Source organism: Oncorhynchus tshawytscha, linkage group LG20 (assembly GCF_018296145.1).
Source record: "Oncorhynchus tshawytscha isolate Ot180627B linkage group LG20, Otsh_v2.0, whole genome shotgun sequence".
In the NCBI taxonomy this organism is placed as follows: Eukaryota; Metazoa; Chordata; class Actinopteri; order Salmoniformes; family Salmonidae; genus Oncorhynchus; species Oncorhynchus tshawytscha.
In genome coordinates, this window is record NC_056448.1 from 35,705,415 (window position 1) to 35,723,964 (window position 18,550).

Genomic DNA, 18,550 nt, shown 5'->3' on the forward strand with positions numbered 1-18,550 from the left:
ATCTGGATCTATCTGAATCTATCTGGATCTATCTGGATCTATCTGGATCTATCTGGATCTATCTGAATCTATCTGGATCTATCTGGATCTATCTGGATCTATCTGAATCTATCTGGATCTATCTGGATCTATCTGGATCTATCTGGATCTATCTGAATCTATCTGGATCTATCTGGATCTATCTGGATCTATCTGGATCTATCTGAATCTATCTGGATCTATCTGGATCTATCTGGATCTATCTGGATCTATCTGGATCTATCTGAATCTATCTGGATCTATCTGGATCTATCTGGATCTATCTGAATCTATCTGGATCTATCTGGATCTATCTGGATCTATCTGGATCTATCTGAATCTATCTGGATCTATCTGGATCTATCTGGATCTATCTGGATCTATCTGGATCTAGGGCTGAACTTCTAGGGTGTAGAAGCAGAACAGTTTAGAACGTAGCCACATTCTTGACCTGTACTGCAAAGTCTATTGGGCAGAGATGTCCATTCTGTGTGGAAGAGAATATTACCTCTGTGTCTGTATTGTAGCGCCAGCTATTAGACAGTTTGATCATACTGACCTCTCTGCAAAGCCTCCTAGGACCATACACTACTCAGCACTGCTTAGAGAGAGAGACAAAGTTACATGTGTGTGTGCATGTGTGCTTGCGTGTGCGCACTTGTGTTTGTGAGTGTGTGTGCGTGCCCATGTGTGTCTGTGTGTCTCAGCAGACCGTGCGTGGCACTGTGCCTGAGGGCCTCCTCATTACAGGGAGAAGAGAGAGAGAAAAAGGATGTTTAATCAATACGCACCAGTAAGCAGGACCTGATGAATCAATTGACCCATCAGCAGGCAGGACCTGATGAATCAATACCCACCAGCAGGCAGGACCCGATGAATCAATACCCACCAGCAGGCAGGACCTGATGAATCAATACCCACCAGCAGACAGGACCTGATGAATCAATACCCATCAGCAGGCAGGACCTGATGAATCAATACCCACCAGCAGACAGGACCTGATGAATCAATACCCATCAGCAGACAGGACCTGATGAATCAATACCCACCAGCAGACAGGACCTGATGAATCAATACCCACCAGCAGACAGGACCTGATGAATCAATACCCACCAGCAGACAGGACCTGATGAATCAATACCCACCAGCAGACAGGACCTGATGAATCAATACCCACCAGCAGACAGGACCTGATGAATCAATACCCACCAGCAGACAGGACCTGATGAATCAATACCCATCAGCAGGCAGGACCTGATGAATCAATACCCACCAGCAGGCAGGACCTGATGAATCAATACCCATCAGCAGGCAGGACCTGATGAATCAATACCCACCAGCAGGCAGGACCTGATGAATCAATACCCACCAGCAGGCAGGACCTGATGTATCAATACCCATCAGCAGGCAGGACCTGATGAATCAATACCCACCAGCAGACAGGACCTGATGAATCAATACCCACCAGCAGACAGGACCTGATGAATCAATACCCACCAGCAGACAGGACCTGATGAATCAATACCCACCAGCAGACAGGACCTGCAGGGCAGTAGAGGAGGCAGGGTGGTAGGGGAGGCAGGGTGGTAGGGGCAGCAGGGCGGTAGGGGAGGCAGAGCTGTAGGGGCAAAAGCACGGTAGGGGAGGCAGAGCGGTAGGGGAGGCAGTGCGGTATGGGAGGCAGAGTGGTAGGGGAGGCAGGGTGGTAAGGGAGGCAGAGTGGTAGGGGAGGCAGTGTGGTAAGGGAGGCAGAGTGGTAGGGGAGGCAGTGCGGTAAGGGAGGCAGAGTGGTAGGGGAGGCAGTGTGGTAAGGGAGGCAGAGTGGTAGGGGAGGCAGGGTGGTAAGGGAGGCAGAGTGGTAGGGGAGGCAGTGCGGTAAGGGAGGCAGAGCTGTAGGGGAGGCAGTGTGGTAAGGGAGGCAGAGTGGTAGGGGAGGCAGTGTGGTAAGGGAGGCAGAGTGGTAGGGGAGGCAGTGCGGTAGGGGAGGCAGAGTGGTAGGGGAGGCAGAGTGGTAGGGGAGGCAGTTCGGTAAGGGAGGCAGAGTGGTAGGGGAGGCAGGGTGGTAAGGGAGGCAGAGTGGTAGGGGAGGCAGTGCGGTAGGGGAGGCAGAGTGGTAGGGGAGGCAGAGTGGTAGGGGAGGCAGGGTGGTAAGGGAGGCAGAGCGATAGGGGAGGCAGGACGGTAGGGGAGGCAGGACGGCAGGAGGCAGAGGTAGGGGAGGCAGAGCGATAGGGGAGGCAGGACGGTAGGGGAGGCAGAGCGATAGGGGAGGCAGAGCGATAGGGGAGGCAGAGCGATAGGGGAGGCAGGACGGTAGGGGAGGCAGGACGGTAGGGGAGGCAGAGCGATAGAGGAGGCATAGCGATAGGGGAGGCAGGACGGTAGGGGAGGCAGAGCGATAGGGGAGGCAGGACGGTAGGGGAGGCAGGACGGTAGGGGAGGCAGAGCGATAGGGGAGGCAGGACGGTAGGGGAGGCAGGACGGTAGGGGAGGCAGAGCGATAGGGGAGGCAGAGCGATAGGGGAGGCAGAGCGATAGGGGAGGCAGAGCGATAGGGGAGGCAGAGCGATAGGGGAGGCAGGACGGTAGGGGAGGCAGAGCGATAGGGGAGGCAGAGCGATAGGGGAGGCAGAGCGATAGGGGAGGCAGGACGGTAGGGGAGGCAGGACGGTAGGGGAGGCAGAGCGATAGAGGAGGCATAGCGATAGGGGAGGCAGGACGGTAGGGGAGGCAGGGGGTAGGGGATGCAGGTCAGCAGGGCGGTAGGGGAGGCAGTGCGGTAGGGGAGGCAGAGTGGTATGGGAGACAGGGAGGCAGGGGGTAGGGAGGCTGGGGGGTTGCCCTCCTCACCCTGTCAAGGTGTGAATTTCTGTATAAAATGCTATTAGCTTAATTTGATGTCAATTAAATCTGTGATGGTTTAATCAAAGGCTGTCAGGTTTGGGTGACATCACTTTAATGGTCGCTTGTTTGGCTTTATTGTTCATCACACAATCAGGCTTTGCATTACTTTGAATGGAATTGCTGCTGACAGACAGAAGAATAAAGAGAAAGAGTGAGAGGAAGGAGAGGGTAGGAGTCTATGTGTGTGTGTGTAAGTCTGTGTGTGTGTGTGTGTGTGTGCATGTGTGTGTGTGTCTGTGTATGTGTGCTCGTGCATGTGTGTACGTGTCTGTGTGTGTATGTGTGCTCGTGCATGTGTGTACGTGTCTCTGTGTATGTGTGTGCTCGTGCATGTGTGTATGTGTCTGTGTATGTGTGCTCGTGCATGTGTGTACGTGTGTCTGTGTATGTAAAATAACATTGGTTTAATGTGTGCTGTGCATGTGTGTACGTGTGTCTGTGTATGTGTGCTCGTGCATGTGTGTACGTGTCTCTGTGTATGTGTGCTCGTGCATGTGTGTACGTGTCTCTGTGTGTGTAAAATAACTTGCATGCCCTGTTTACGTGTCTCTGTGTATGTGTGCTCGTGCATGTGTGTACGTGTCTCTGTGTGTGTAAAATAACTTATTGGTTTAAGTGTGTGTGTGTGTGTGCTCGTGCATGTGTGTACGTGTCTCTGTGTATGTGTGCTCGTGCATGTGTGTACGTGTCTCTGTGTATGTGTGTACGTGTCTCTGTGTGTGTAAAAATTGGTTTAACTTATTGTGTTTGTGTGTACGTGTCTCTGTGTATGTGTGCTCGTGCATGTGTGTACGTGTCTCTGTGTATGTGTGCTCGTGCATGTGTGTACGTGTCTCTGTGTGTGTAAAATAACTTATTGGTTTAAGTGTGTGTGTATGTGTGCTCGTGCATGTGTGTATGTGTCTCTGTGTGTGTAAAATAACTTATTGGTTTAAGTGTGTGTGTGTATGTGTGCTCGTGCATGTGTGTACGTGTGTCTGTGTGTGTAAAATAACTTATTGGTTTAAGTGTGTGTGTGTATGTGTGCTCGTGCATGTGTGTACGTGTCTCTGTGTGTGTAAAATAACTTATTGGTTTAAGTGTGTGTGTGTATGTGTGTATGTGTGCTCGTGCATGTGTGTACGTGTCTCTGTGTGTGTAAAATAACTTATTGGTTTAAGTGTGTGTGTGTATGTGTGCTCGTGCATGTGTGTACGTGTGTCTGTGTATGTAAAATAACTTATTGGTTTAAGTGTGTGTGTATGTGTGCTCGTGCATGTGTGTACGTGTCTCTGTGTGTGTAAAATAACTTATTGGTTTAAGTGTGTGTGTATGTGTGCTCGTGCATGTGTGTACGTGTCTCTGTGTGTGTAAAATAACTTATTGGTTTAAGTGTGTGTGTATGTGTGCTCGTGCATGTGTGTACGTGTCTCTGTGTGTGTAAAATAACTTATTGGTTTAAGTGTGTGTGTGTACGTGTCTCTGTGTGTGTAAAATAACTTATTGGTTTAAGTGTGTGTGTGTATGTGTGCTCGTGCATGTGTGTACGTGTGTCTGTGTATGTAAAATAACTTATTGGTTTAAGTGTGTGTGTATGTGTGCTCGTGCATGTGTGTACGTGTGTCTGTGTATGTAAAATAACTTATTGGTTTAAGTGTGTGTGTGTATGTGTGCTCGTGCATGTGTGTACGTGTCTCTGTGTGTGTAAAATAACTTATTGGTTTAAGTGTGTGTGTGTGTGTGTGTATGTGTGCTCGTGCATGTGTGTACGTGTCTCTGTGTATGTAAAATAACTTATTGGTTTAAGTGTGTGTGTGTGTGTGTGTGTGTGTATGTGTGCTCGTGCATGTGTGTATGTGTCTCTGTGTATGTAAAATAACTTATTGGTTTAAGTGTGTGTGTATGTGTGTTAGGCTCTCATCATCCTTAATGAAGGGGTTTGATCCAGATCCAGTCATTCATGTAAAGAAAACATTTAGAAACATCACTTCACACTCATTACTGACTGTTTTCTGCTTTCCATTCAAATCTATGTATTTAGATTGTTTATTTGACCTTGCTTTCTGTAATGCAAAGTAAATCAATTAAAATAACACACGCACACACACACATGCAAACACACACACACACGCAAACACACACACACACACATGCAAACACACACACACATGCAAACACACACACACACGCAAACACACACACACACACACACACATGCAAACAAACACACACACACACACACACACATGCAAACACACACACACCTCAGCTGGAAGGGAATGAGATGTGACAAGGCAGGCTGTGACATAGACAGAGGGCGACAGCTTTGGAGTGAAGCCGTCCTCTCTTCAGCATCCACCATGTGATTCTGTCTAACTGCACCCCTCAGTGAGGCCACTCTCAGCCCCTGTCACCCCTCAATCCCTCCCTAACCTTCTCATCCCCCTCTCCCTATAATGTTTTCAAGACTAGAACTCCACCTCCATTACACTCTCTGTCCTGTCTGCCGCCCACATAGGGCTCCCATTATCCCCCCATGCCATCCTTACAGAATCATATCATAAACACACAGACAGACAAACACACACACACACACACACACACACACACACACACACACACACACACACACACACCACACACAGACTGACACACGCATTAACACTGTATGTGTATGTGGCCTTTCTTGCCAATGTGGAATGGTTATCTAGTTAGCTGTGTTTACGCTAGTAGCATGCACTGGCAGAACAGAGAAGCTACGTCTGGTAAGACGAGGGGTGGGGGTGTGTGACTATTTGTCAATAACAGCTGGTGCGCGATGTCTAATATTAAAGAAGTCTCAAGTTATTGCTCGCCTGAGGTAGAGTACCTTATGATAAGCTGACTACACTATCTACTGAGAGAGATCTGATCTATATTATTCGCAGCTGTCTATTTACCACCCCAGAACGAAGCTGGCACTAAGACCGCTCTCAACCAACTCTATAAGGCCGTAAGCAAAGAAGAAAATGCTCACCCAGAAGCGACTCTCCTAGTGGCCGGGGACATTAAATTAGGCAAACTTAAATCAGTTTAACCAAATTTTATCAGCATGTCACATGTGCAACCAGAGTATGCATACACAATTTTACCAGCATGCCACACACAGAGATGCATACAAAGCTCTCCCCTGCACTCCATTTGGCAAATCTGACCATAATTATATCCTCCTGATTCCTGCTTACAAGCAAAAACTAAAGCAGGAACTTCCTGCTCAGGAGACTGAAAAGATTTGTTATGGGTCCCCAGCTGCACCAGAGCATCCTGACCGGTTGCATCAATGCCTGGTAGGACAACTGCTCGGCATCTGACCGTAAGGCGCTACAGAGAGTAGTACATACGGCCCAGTACATCACTGGAGCCAAACGTCCTGCCATCCAGGACTTATATCTGTTTCTGTACAGCACTTTGAGATATCAGCTGATGTACGAAGGGCTATATAAATACATTTGTTTTGATTTGATTTATATCATAGGCGGTGTCAGAGGAAAGCCCAAGATATAGACTGTTTTCTCTACTACCGCATTGCAAGCGGTACCGGAGCGCCAAATCTAGGACCAAAAGGCTCCTCAACAGCTTCTACCCCCAAGCCATAAGACTGCTGAACAATTAATAAAATTGCCACCGGACAATTTACATTGACCCCCCCCTTTTGTACACTGCTGGTACTCATTGTTTATTATCTATGCATAGTCACTTCACCCCTACCTACATGTACAAATTACCTCAACTAACCTGTACCCCTGCATACTGACTCGGTACCGGTACCCCCTGTATAGAGCCTTGTTATTGTTATTCTTATTGCGTTACTTAAAAAAAAATGTTTTACTTTAGTTTATTTGGTAAATATTTTCTTAACTCTTCTTGAACTGCACTGTTGGTTAAGGGCTTGTAAGTAAGCATTTCACGGTAAGGTCTACACTTGTTGTACTCGGCGCATGTGACAAATAAAGTTTGATTTGATTTGCATTGGTGACGTCACCTGCTCTCCTACCTAGAAGTAGTTGTTTCCATGCCAAGGGCCATGGCTTTTGTGGTGACACGTAACGTTGCTTCCATTGTGAAGTTATTGTTGCTAGGGCTAAATGCTATTATAGCACTTACCAAACTGGGTATGAACACACGACAGCTCGTCCAATGCTAACGGTCGCTAGGCTAAAAGCTACCATTCATTCCCTCTAACCTTACATTCACCATGCATTTAGCTTATCTTGGCCACTTTTATTGGCTGTTAGTTGGGACTATACAATAATAACAGACAAACTGAGTCAGAAAACAGTTGGTAAAGACATCTTTCTATTGCTTTGGTTTGTCACGGGTGAATGTTGTCACTGATGCCAATATTAAGGTTTGGTTTGTTGTCGGTCAACTGATTCCATCAAAATGTCATTTGTGTTGTTTACTGTAGCTAATGCTAACCATAGTCAGTGGTATAAAGTACTTACGTAAAAATACTTTAAAGTGCTACTTAAGTAGTTTTCTGCAGTATATGTACTTTAATATTTATATTTTTGACAACTTTTACTTTTACTCCACTACATTCCTAAAGAAAATATGTACTTTTTACTCCCATACATTTTCCCTGACACCAAACATGTACATTTGCTCAGGCAGGAGAGAATTATGGTCGGATTCATGCATTGTCATCCCTACTGCCTCTGATCTGGCGGACTCACTAAACACAAATACTAAGTTTGTAAATGAGGTCTGAGTGTTGGGGTGTGCCCCTGTCTGTCCACAAAAAAGAAATAACATGGTGCTGTCTGGCTTGCTTCATATAAGGAATTTGATGTATAGCATTTACTAGAATGTGTGGTACTTTTCCCATCACTGACCATGTTGTTTTTCAAGGTGACTACGTATTTAGAGACCTGCCTCTTGTGTTTACCTAAAGGCTGTTTTATCCATGTGGACATAAATAAAGTTGTATTGCATTGAATGTTTGCTGTGCTGGAGTTCAAACATTACTCTGTCATCCGGTTGCAAATCACTGGGGCTATAGACCATTCCTGTGACTGGGGGATAAACAATGTCCCATGGTGGTCCAAGAACTACTGTACCACACACACACACACACACACACACACACACACACACTTTGTATTTATTTATTTGTATGTAACCTTTATTTAACTAGGTAAGTCAGTTAAGAATAAATTATTATTTACAATGACGGCCTACCACAAGTTGTGACATCACACCATCTCTCTCAATCTCTCTCTTTGTGATCTCCAGGCTCGCCTGAAGCGCGTGCCCAACACAAGGCACCTCAAGCGGCCACAGCCTCCCAGAACGGCCCACATGCCTTCTAAGGTCTACTGCTCCAAAAGAACACTATTGGAGCCATTCGAGCTTAGACCAGGGTTTCCCAATAAGGTTTCTGAGCTAAATAAATAAATACAAATATACAGTACCAGTCAAAGGTTTAGACACACCTACTAATTCCGCCGGTTTTCTGAATTATTTTGACTATGTTCTACATTGTAGAATAATAGTGAAGACATCACAACTATGAAATAACACCTATGGATCAAAATATATTTTATATTTTTCAAAGTAGCCACCCTTTACCTTGATGACAGCTTTGCACACTTTTGACATTCTCAAATCAAATCAAATCAAATTTTATTTGTCACATACACATGGTTAGCAGATGTTAATGCGAGTGTAGCGAAATGCTTGTGCTTCTAGTTCCGACAATGCAGTAATAACGAACAAGTAATCTAACTAACAATTCCAAAAAACTACTGTCTTATACACAGTGTAAGGGGATAAAGAATATGTACATAAGGATATATGAATGAGTGATGGTACAGAGCAGCATAGGCAAGATACAGTAGATGATATCGAGTACAGTATATACATATGAGATGAGTATGTAAACCAAGTGGCATAGATGAGTATGTAAACCAAGTGGCTCTCAACCAGGTTCATGAGGTAGTCACCTGGAAAGCATTTCAATTAACAGGTGTGCCTTGATAATTTGTGCGGTATTTTGTGCAGTATTTTGCCCAAAATATAATTTAAGGTGCTACAAAGCTTTTTAACTTTTTAACTGATGTGCAAGTGCTATCATTCTTTAAATCCAATTGTTTCATAGTATAGTTTAATTGGATTTTTATTTAGTTTAGTCACATGATTTGGAGTGTCAGGTAGCCTAGTGGTTAGAGCGTTGTACTAGTAACTGAAAGGTTGCAAGATCAAATCCCTGAGCTGTCAAGGTAAAAATCTGTTATTCTGCCCCTGAACAAGGCAGTTAACCCACCGTTCCTAGGCCATCATTGAAAATAAGAATTTGTTCTTAACTGACTTGCCTAGTTAAATAAAGGTCAAATAAATAAAAAAGTTAAATTAAAAATTCTCAATTTGCAGTACATTTGCCAATTGGTTGTGCTGCCAGACTTATTGCCATACCTTTTGCTTCATTCATACAATTTTTAAATTCCTCATCAATGAACTGTTTTTTCAGTAATTTTCTTAATGGGTGCGTGCTTGTTAGTAACTGGAATAAGTCATTTAATAAATGTGTCAAGTGCAGTGTCTGGTTGCTCCTCATTACACACCACAGACCAGCAAATATTCTTTACATCATTAACGTAAGAATCACTACAAAACTTCTTGTATGACCTCTTATACACTATATTAAGCCCAGCCTGACCTCTTATTCACTATATTAGGCCCAGCCTGACCTCTTATTCACTATATTAAGCCCAGCCTTTGGAACGTTGGTTTTCCTAGATATGGCTATTATATTGTGATCACTACATCCTATGGATTTGGATACTGCTTTAAAGCACATATCTGCAGCGTTAGTAAAAATGTGATCAATACATGTTGATGATTTAATTCCTGTGCTGTTTGTAACTACCCTGGTAGGTTGACTGATAACCTGAACCAGGTTGCAGGCACTAGTTACAGTTTGAAGCTTTTTCTTGAGTGGGCAGCTTGATAAAAGTCAATATTTAAATCACACAGAAAATATACCTCTCTGTTGATATCACGTACATTATCAAGCATTTCACACATATTATCCAGATACTGAATGTTAGCACTTGGTGGTCTATAGCAGCTTACCACAAGAATGGGCTTCAGGTGAGGCAGATGAACCTGTAGCCATATTAACATGAGATCCTCTCTAAGCTTTACAGGAATGTGGTTCTGAATATAGACAGGCAACACCGCCCCCATTGGCATTTCTGTCTTTTCGGTAGATGTTATAACCATGTATTGCTACCACTGTATCATCAAAGGTATTATCTAAGTGAGCTTCAGAGATAGTCAGAATATGAATGTCATTTGTTACAAGCAAGTTATTGACTTCATGAACCTTGTTCAATGCAACATGCAACAATTTCAACGATTTTACTGAGTTACAGTTCCTAAAACGAAGTCAGTCAATTGAAATAAATGAATTAGGCCCTAATCTATGGATTTCACATGACTGGTCATGTGTGCAGACATGCGTGGGCCTGTGAGGGCATAGGCCCACCCATTAGGGAGCCACATCCAGCCAATCAGAATGAATTTTTCCCCACAAAAAGGCTGGCGTGGTTACATGTGGTCTGCTGTTGTGAGGTCGGTTGGATGTACTGCCAAATTCTCAAAAATTATGTCGGAGGCGGCTTATGGTAGAGAAATGAAAAAATACATTCTCTGGCAACAACTCTGGTGGGCATTCCTGCAGTCAGCATGCCAATTACATCTTCCTTCAAAATGTGAGACATCTGTGGCATTGTGTTGTGTGACAAAACTGCACATTGTAGAATGGCCTTTTATTGTCCCCAGCACAAGGTGCACCTGTGTAATGATCATGCTGTTTAATCAGCTTCTTGATGTGCCACACCTTTCAGGTGGATGGATTATCTTGGCAAAGGAGAAATGCTCACTAGCAGGGATGTAAACAAATTTGTGCACATTTGAGAGAAATAAGCTTTGTGTGTATGGAACATTTCTGGGATCTCTCACACTCTCTCCAACATTTTCTCTCTTTCTCTCATTTCTCTCTCTCTCTCGCTCTCTCTCTCTCTCTCTATATATATATATATATATATATATCCCTCTCTCCTATGACCCATGAGTGTGCATAAACAGTCACTCTGATGAGATCAAGTATCTATCAGCTATCTCCTTTTCTCCCCCCTCCCATCCTCTCTGCCTCTTATCTCCCCTCTCCTTCTTATCTCCCCCTTCCCTCACTCTCTCACCCTTTCCCTCACCCTCCATCTCTATCTAAACAGCAGTCCTCTCCTCTCTCCTGCAGGCCTCGGGGGAAATCACAGCCCCTTTTAGTACACTGAGGGCTCAATTGTGTTTGTGAAATGTTTGAGCTGCAACGCAAAATGGGAGCTATTTAAGATGTGTACTGTGTGTAATTGTGTGTGTGTCTTATCCAGGCAGGCTATCAATAAACTTTAGGGTTACCACGCTCACCCATGGGGTTACCACGCTCACCCATGGGGTTACCACGCTCACCCATGGGGTTACCACGCTCACCCATGGGGTTACCACGCTCACCCATGGGGTTACCACGCTCACCCATGGGGTTACCACTGTATAGACGGCTATTATTCTTTTATCATTCTTCTTTCGGTTGTTTACCATGTACCACTTTCTCTCTCTGTCCCCCTCTGGTTTTGTATCTGCCACTCTCTCATTTCCTGCACCCTACTTACTCTGTCGCTCTCTCTCAATTCAATTGAAAGGGCTTTACTGGCATGGGAAACATATGTTTACATTGCCAAAGCAAATGGAATAGACAATAAACAAAAGGGAAATAAACAATGGAAACATTAGTAAACATTACCCTCACAAAAGTTTAGAAGAATATAGACATTTCAAATGTTATAGTATTGGCTATGTACAGTTTTGTAACAATGTGCAAATAGTTGAACTATGAAAGGGAAAATAAATAAACAGATACATATACGTTGTATTTACAAAGTTATTTGTGTTCCACTGGTTGCCCCCCCCTCTCTCTCTCTCTCTCTCTCTCTCTCTCTCTCTCCCTCCCTCTCTCCCTCTCTCTCCTTCTCCCTCCCTCTCTCCCTCTCTCTCTCTCTCTCTCCCTCTCTCTCTCTCTCTCTCTCTCTCTCTCTCTCTCCCTGTCTCCTCTCACTCTTTCTACCTGTATCTTGCATAGCAGGGAGGGCTCCCCATCTTCTTATCCTCCCTCCCTCCTCTCCTCCTCCCCTCCCTCTCTTATCCTCCCTCTCTCTGGCTCTGAGTGGAACACACAGCAGGTCCACAGGGAATAATGAGAGTGAAGGCTTTTCCTCCTCGACTATTCTGCTGTTGCATGATTTAGAAGCAGGGGCGTATGCACACATGCATCACACACAGATAAGCATGCACACGCACACACACACATGCACACACACACACACACACACACACGGACACACATACACACACACATATACACACACACACACACACACACACACACACACACACACACACACACACACACACACACACACACACACACACACACACATACATACACACACACACACACACACACACACACACACACATACACACACACACACATACACACACACACACACACACACACACACACACACACACACACACACACACACACACACATACATACATACACCTACTCTTTCTGTTTTTCTTTCTCTTGCTCTTTTTCACACATACAATCAAATGATCTTTTCTGCCCTCACACACCCTTATTCTCTGACATTCTCACCCACACCCTCTCACACACACACTCAGAGGAGGGGATGTGGTGCTCTCATTGCATGCTGCATTGGTTTTCCCTCCATTATCCTGTGATTGGACGGTTAATGTTGCAGGAGTAGAGAAGAGACGAGAGAGCACTGCTCAGACCTTCACTCCACGTTCATCACTCACACACTCAACCAGACAGGACCCAACACTGTCCTACTGACTCACACACTCAACCAGACAGGACCCAACACTGTCCTACTGACTCACACACTCAACCAGACAGGACCCAACACTGTCCTACTGACTCACACACTCAACCAGACAGGACCCTACACTGTCCTACTGACTCACACACTCAACCAGACAGGACCCAACACTGTCCTACTGACTCACACACTCAACCAGACAGGACCCTACACTGTCCTACTGACTCACACACTCAACCAGACAGGACCCAACACTGTCCACTGTCCTCAACCAGACAGGACCCAACACTGTCCTCTGACTCACACACTCAACCAGACAGGACCCAACACTGTCCTACTGACTCACACACTCAACCAGACAGGACCCAACACTGACTCACACACTCAACCAGACAGGACCCAACACTGTCCTACTGACTCACACACTCAACCAGACAGGACCCAACACTGTCCTACTGACTCACACACTCAACCAGACAGGACCCAACACTGACTCACACACTCAACCAGACAGGACCCAACACTGTCCTACTGACTCACACACTCAACCAGACAGGACCCAACACTGTCCTACTGACTCACACACTCAACCAGACAGGACCCAACACTGTCCTACTGACACACACACACACACACACGCACACAAGTTGTGGACAGGGGAAGTAAAGATTTCCATATAGAGAGTATGTGTCTCTGTATGTGTGTGTGTGTGTGTGCGCGCGAGTGTGCGTGTTTGTGTGTGTGTGCGTGTGTTTGTGTTTGTGTGTGTGCGAGTGTGTGTGTGTGCGAGTGTGTGTGTTTGTGTGTGTGCGAGTGTGTGTGTTTGTGTGTGTGCGCGTGTGTGTTTGTGTGTGTGCGCGTGTGTGTTTGTGTGTGTGCGAGTGTGTGTGTGTGCGCGAGTGTGTGCGAGTGTGTGTGTTTGTGTGTGTGCGAGTGTGTGTGCTAGTGTGTGTGTTTGTGTGTGTGCAAGTGTGTGTGTTTGTGTGTGTGCGAGTTTGTGTGTGTGCGAGTGTGTGTGTGTGCGTGCGTGTGTGTGTTGGATATTGGATATGCATATTGGAGTAGAGAAGCTAGGATTTCTCCAGCTCATCCCTATAGGCCCAGTCTCAATCACATGAATCTCACACACTGCTGTTTAAACAAGAGGTCGACCGATTCATGGCCAATTAATTAGGGACAATTTCAAGTTTTCGTAACCATCAGTAATCAGCCTTTTTGGATGCCAATTATGGCCGATTACATTGCAGTCCACGAGGAGACTGCGTGGCAGGCTGACCACCTGTTACTCCACGAGGAGACTGCTGACCACCTGTTACTCCACGAGGAGACTGCTGACCACCTGTTACTCCACGAGGAGACTGCTGACCACCTGTTACTCCACGAGGAGACTGCGTGGCAGGCTGACCACCTGTTACTCCACGAGGAGACTGCGTGGCAGGCTGACCACCTGTTACTCCACGAGGAGACTGCGTGGCAGGCTGACCACCTGTTACTCCACGAGGAGACTGCTGACCACCTGTTACTCCACGAGGAGACTGCGTGGCAGGCTGACCACCTGTTACTTCACGAGGAGACTGCTGACCACCTGTTACTCCACGAGGAGACTGCTGACCACCTGTTACTCCATGAGGAGACTGCGTGGCAGGCTGACCACCTGTTACTCCACGAGGAGACTGCTGACCACCTGTTACTCCACGAGGAGACTGCGTGGCAGGCTGACCACCTGTTACTCCACGAGGAGACTGCTGACCACCTGTTACTCCACGAGGAGACTGCTGACCACCTGTTACTCCACGAGGAGACTGCGTGGCAGGCTGACCACCTGTTACTCCACGAGGAGACTGCTGACCACCTGTTACTCCACGAGGAGACTGCTGACCACCTGTTACTCCACGAGGAGACTGCTGACCACCTGTTACTCCACGAGGAGACTGCTGACCACCTGTTACTCCACGAGGAGACTGCGTGGCAGGCTGACCGCCTGTTACTCCACGAGGAGACTGCGTGGCAGGCTGACCGCCTGTTACTCCACGAGGAGACTGCGTGGCAGGCTGACCGCCTGTTACTCCACGAGGAGACTGCTGACCACCTGTTACTCCACGAGGAGACTGCTGACCACCTGTTACTCCACGAGGAGACTGCTGACCACCTGTTACTCCACGAGGAGACTGCGTGGCAGGCTGACCACCTGTTACTCCACGAGGAGACTGCGTGGCAGGCTGACCACCTGTTACTCCACGAGGAGACTGCTGACCACCTGTTACTCCACGAGGAGACTGCGTGGCAGGCTGACCACCTGTTACTCCACGAGGAGACTGCGTGGCAGGCTGACCACCTGTTACTCCACGAGGAGACTGCGTGGCAGGCTGACCACCTGTTACTCCACGAGGAGACTGCGTGGCAGGCTGACCACCTGTTACTCCACGAGGAGACTGCGTGGCAGGCTGACCACCTGTTACTCCACGAGGAGACTGCGTGGCAGGCTGACCACCTGTTACTCCACGAGGAGAGGAGACTGCGTGGCAGGCTGACCACCTGTTACTCTACGAGGAGACTGCGTGGCAGGCTGACTACCTGTTACTCTATGAGGAGACTGCGTGGCAGGCTGACCACCTGTTACTCCACGAGGAGACTGCGTGGCAGGCTGACCACCTGTTACTCTACGAGGAGACTGCGTGGCAGGCTGACCACCTGTTACTCCACGAGGAGACTGCGTGGCAGGCTGACCACCTGTTACTCCACGAGGAGACTGCGTGGCAGGCTGACCACCTGTTACTCCACGAGGAGACTGTGTGGCAGGCTGACCACCTGTTACTCCACGAGGAGACTGCGTGGCAGGCTGACCACATGTTACGCGAGTGCAGCGTCAAAAGGACCTTGTGGCTACAAGGAGCCAAGGTAAGTTGCTAGCTAGCATTAAACTTATCTTATAAAAAACAATCAATCTTCACATAATCACTACACATGGTTGATGATATTACTAGTGTCCTCTCATGCCCAGAGAGAGGCCTGTTCCTTGATAGGGAGTTAGGGCCTTTAGGCCTGTATGTGTCCTCTTATGCCCAGAGAGAGGCCTGTTCCTACTAGCTTGTCCTGCGTTGCAGGGTATCGGTATCGGCGTTGAAAAATCATAATCGGTTGACGTCTAGTTTAAACCATGACCTAATACACAGTGTTGTACTTATTCCATTACTATGATATATAAGAGTGGATAGAATGTCCTAGTCTCTAGGAGCTGCAGTGCAGCATAGAATTATAGACATGAAAAACTGCCTACATTGCATAACCCCCAACCCCCCATAAACACACTTCCTGTTCTCCTCTTGGCTTCTTCTGACCATTATAGACCATCTGCGGCAGAACACGCACACATGCAGAGAGAGTCCGGTGTGCCAGCACTGTGCCACGTTTTGGTGAACACTTTGGCAGAGCACAACTTTATATCATTCAGAGAATGACAGAAGAGTTAGAGAGGGAAGAGGGAGAGAGACACCCTATATCATTCAGAGAATGACAGAAGAGTTAGAGAGGGAAGAGGGAGAGAGACACCCTATATCATTCAGAGAATGACAGAAGAGTTAGAGAGGGAAGAGGGAGAGAGACACCCTATATCATTCAGAGAATGACAGAAGAGTTAGGGAGGGAAGAGGGAGAGAGACACCCTATATCATTCAGAGAATGACAGAAGAGTTAGAGAGGGAAGAGGGAGAGAGACACCCTATATCATTCAGAGAATGACAGAAGAGTTAGGGAGGGAAGAGGGAGAGAGACACCCTATATCATTCAGAGAATGACAGAAGAGTTAGAGAGGGAAGAGGGAGAGAGACACCCTATATCATTCAGAAAATGACAGAAGAGTTAGAGAGGGAAGAGGGAGAGAGACACCCTATATCATTCAGAGAATGACAGAAGACAGAGTTAGAGAGGGAAGAGGGAGAGAGCAACTGAGTAGAGGGAGAAGATGGAGAGAGCAGAGAGGAGAGGTTCTGTGTTGGGTTGCCAGGCAACCAGGCTTTGTGCGGTATGCGGGGCAAGGGGGTGAGAGGAGAGGAGGAGGGGAAGGAAAGGAAAGGAGAGAGGATGTCATGTCTCCACAGTGAGAAGAAATGTCAGGTTGATGGAGAGACAGGTGAAGATGGCTACTTCCTCCTCTTTTGCTATGGAGAGTAGTAAACACAATCACACAATCACAGTGGATGAAGCTGGTCCCAGCAGGTCCTGTATTGTCACTGGAGGACCATTGTAAACAAAAGCTAGCATCATTATTAGGACTGAGGACAACACAGAGGATGACTCACTGTGGCCGGTATTCAATCCCATGTGTTCGCATTCACAGTAAAAGTGGCATATGTCAACTCAATAAAAATAAAGCGCAATCGGATTGAAACCCGGCCTATGGTGTCATTTCCCAGACAGGCTGTGTACAGGTACAGTTCATCTCTATCTGTAAATAGTACACCCGACTACCTCATCCCCATATTATTTCTTACCCTCTTGCTCTTTGCAACCCAGTATCTCTACTCCACATCATCATCTGCACATATATCACTCCAGTATTAATGCTAAATTGTAATTATTTTCGCCTCTAGGCCCTATTTATTGCCTACCTCCCTACTCTTCTACATTTTCACACACTGAACATAGATCTTTCTATTTTTTTTTAAATGTTGTGTTATTGACTGTATGTTTGTTTATGTGTAACTCTGTGTTGTTGTTTTTGTCGCACTGCCTTGCTTTATCTTGGCCAGGTCGCAGTTGTAAAATGAGAACTTGTTCTCAACCGTCTCCTCTCTCTCTCTCTCTCTCCTCTTTCTCTCTCTCTCCTCTTTCTCTCTTTCTCTCCTCTTTCTTTCTCTCTCTCTCTCCTCTTTCTCTCTCTCTCCTCTCTCTCTTTCTCCCTCCCTTTTTCTCCCTCTCCCTCTCCTCCTTTCTCTCTCTCCCTCTCCCTCTCCCTCTCCTCCTTTCTCTCTCTCCCTCTCCCTCTCCCTCTCCTCCTTTTCCCTCTCTCTCTCCTATCTCTCTCCCTCTCTCTCCCTCTCCCTCTCCTTTTCTTTCTCCCTCTCCTCTTTCTCTCTCTCTCTCTCCCTCCCTCTCCTCTTTCTCTCTCTCCCTATCCTCTTTCTCTCTCTCCTTCTCCTCTTTCTTTCTCTCTGTCCCTCTCCTCCTTTCTCTTTCTCTCTCCCTCTCCTCTTTCTCTCTCTCTCTCTCTCTCGATCCTCCCTCTAGCTGATCTCTAGTGATGCAGACGGAGCCATACAGAGAGCGGGTCGTTTCCGAGTGGAGAATGGCTCATCAGATGAGGTGAGGACCCCTACACGCACCCACATACACACACTCACTGGTCTATAGTTATTTATTTGGATCTACAATGACGCATGCAATTACACACACATACAAACACACACAGACATAGGACGTATGGGGATGTGGTGATGTGTGTGTGTGTGTGTGTGTGTGTGTGTGTGTGTGTGTGTGTGTGTGTGTGTGTGTGTGTGTGTGTGTGTGTGTGTGTGTGTGTGTGTGTGTGGTCATGAGCTGGTGAACAATTAAACAGTAAAAACTATGTCTTTGGATCAACCCCCAAAATAAATACTTTACGCTTCCAAATGTTATTACATCCCAACGCTGAAAACTGTTACTACCTCCCAATGCTGAAAACTGTTACTACCTCCCAACGCTGAAAACTGTTACTACCTCCCAAC

The 18,550-nt window shown here is 46.6% G+C and overlaps 1 protein-coding gene across 6 annotated transcripts in view; it reads left to right on the forward strand.

Moving 5' to 3' along the window:
• Window positions 1–18,550, forward strand: part of garnl3 (GTPase activating Rap/RanGAP domain like 3) — a 183,186-nt gene that overhangs the window by 53,355 nt on the left and 111,281 nt on the right. For all 6 annotated transcript variants that reach the window (XM_042302563.1, XM_042302564.1, XM_042302565.1 and 3 more), the window contains exon 3: window positions 18,075–18,149. In XM_042302563.1, coding sequence (XP_042158497.1) covers window positions 18,075–18,149 — 75 coding nt within the window. The remainder of the gene's footprint in view (window positions 1–18,074; window positions 18,150–18,550) is intronic.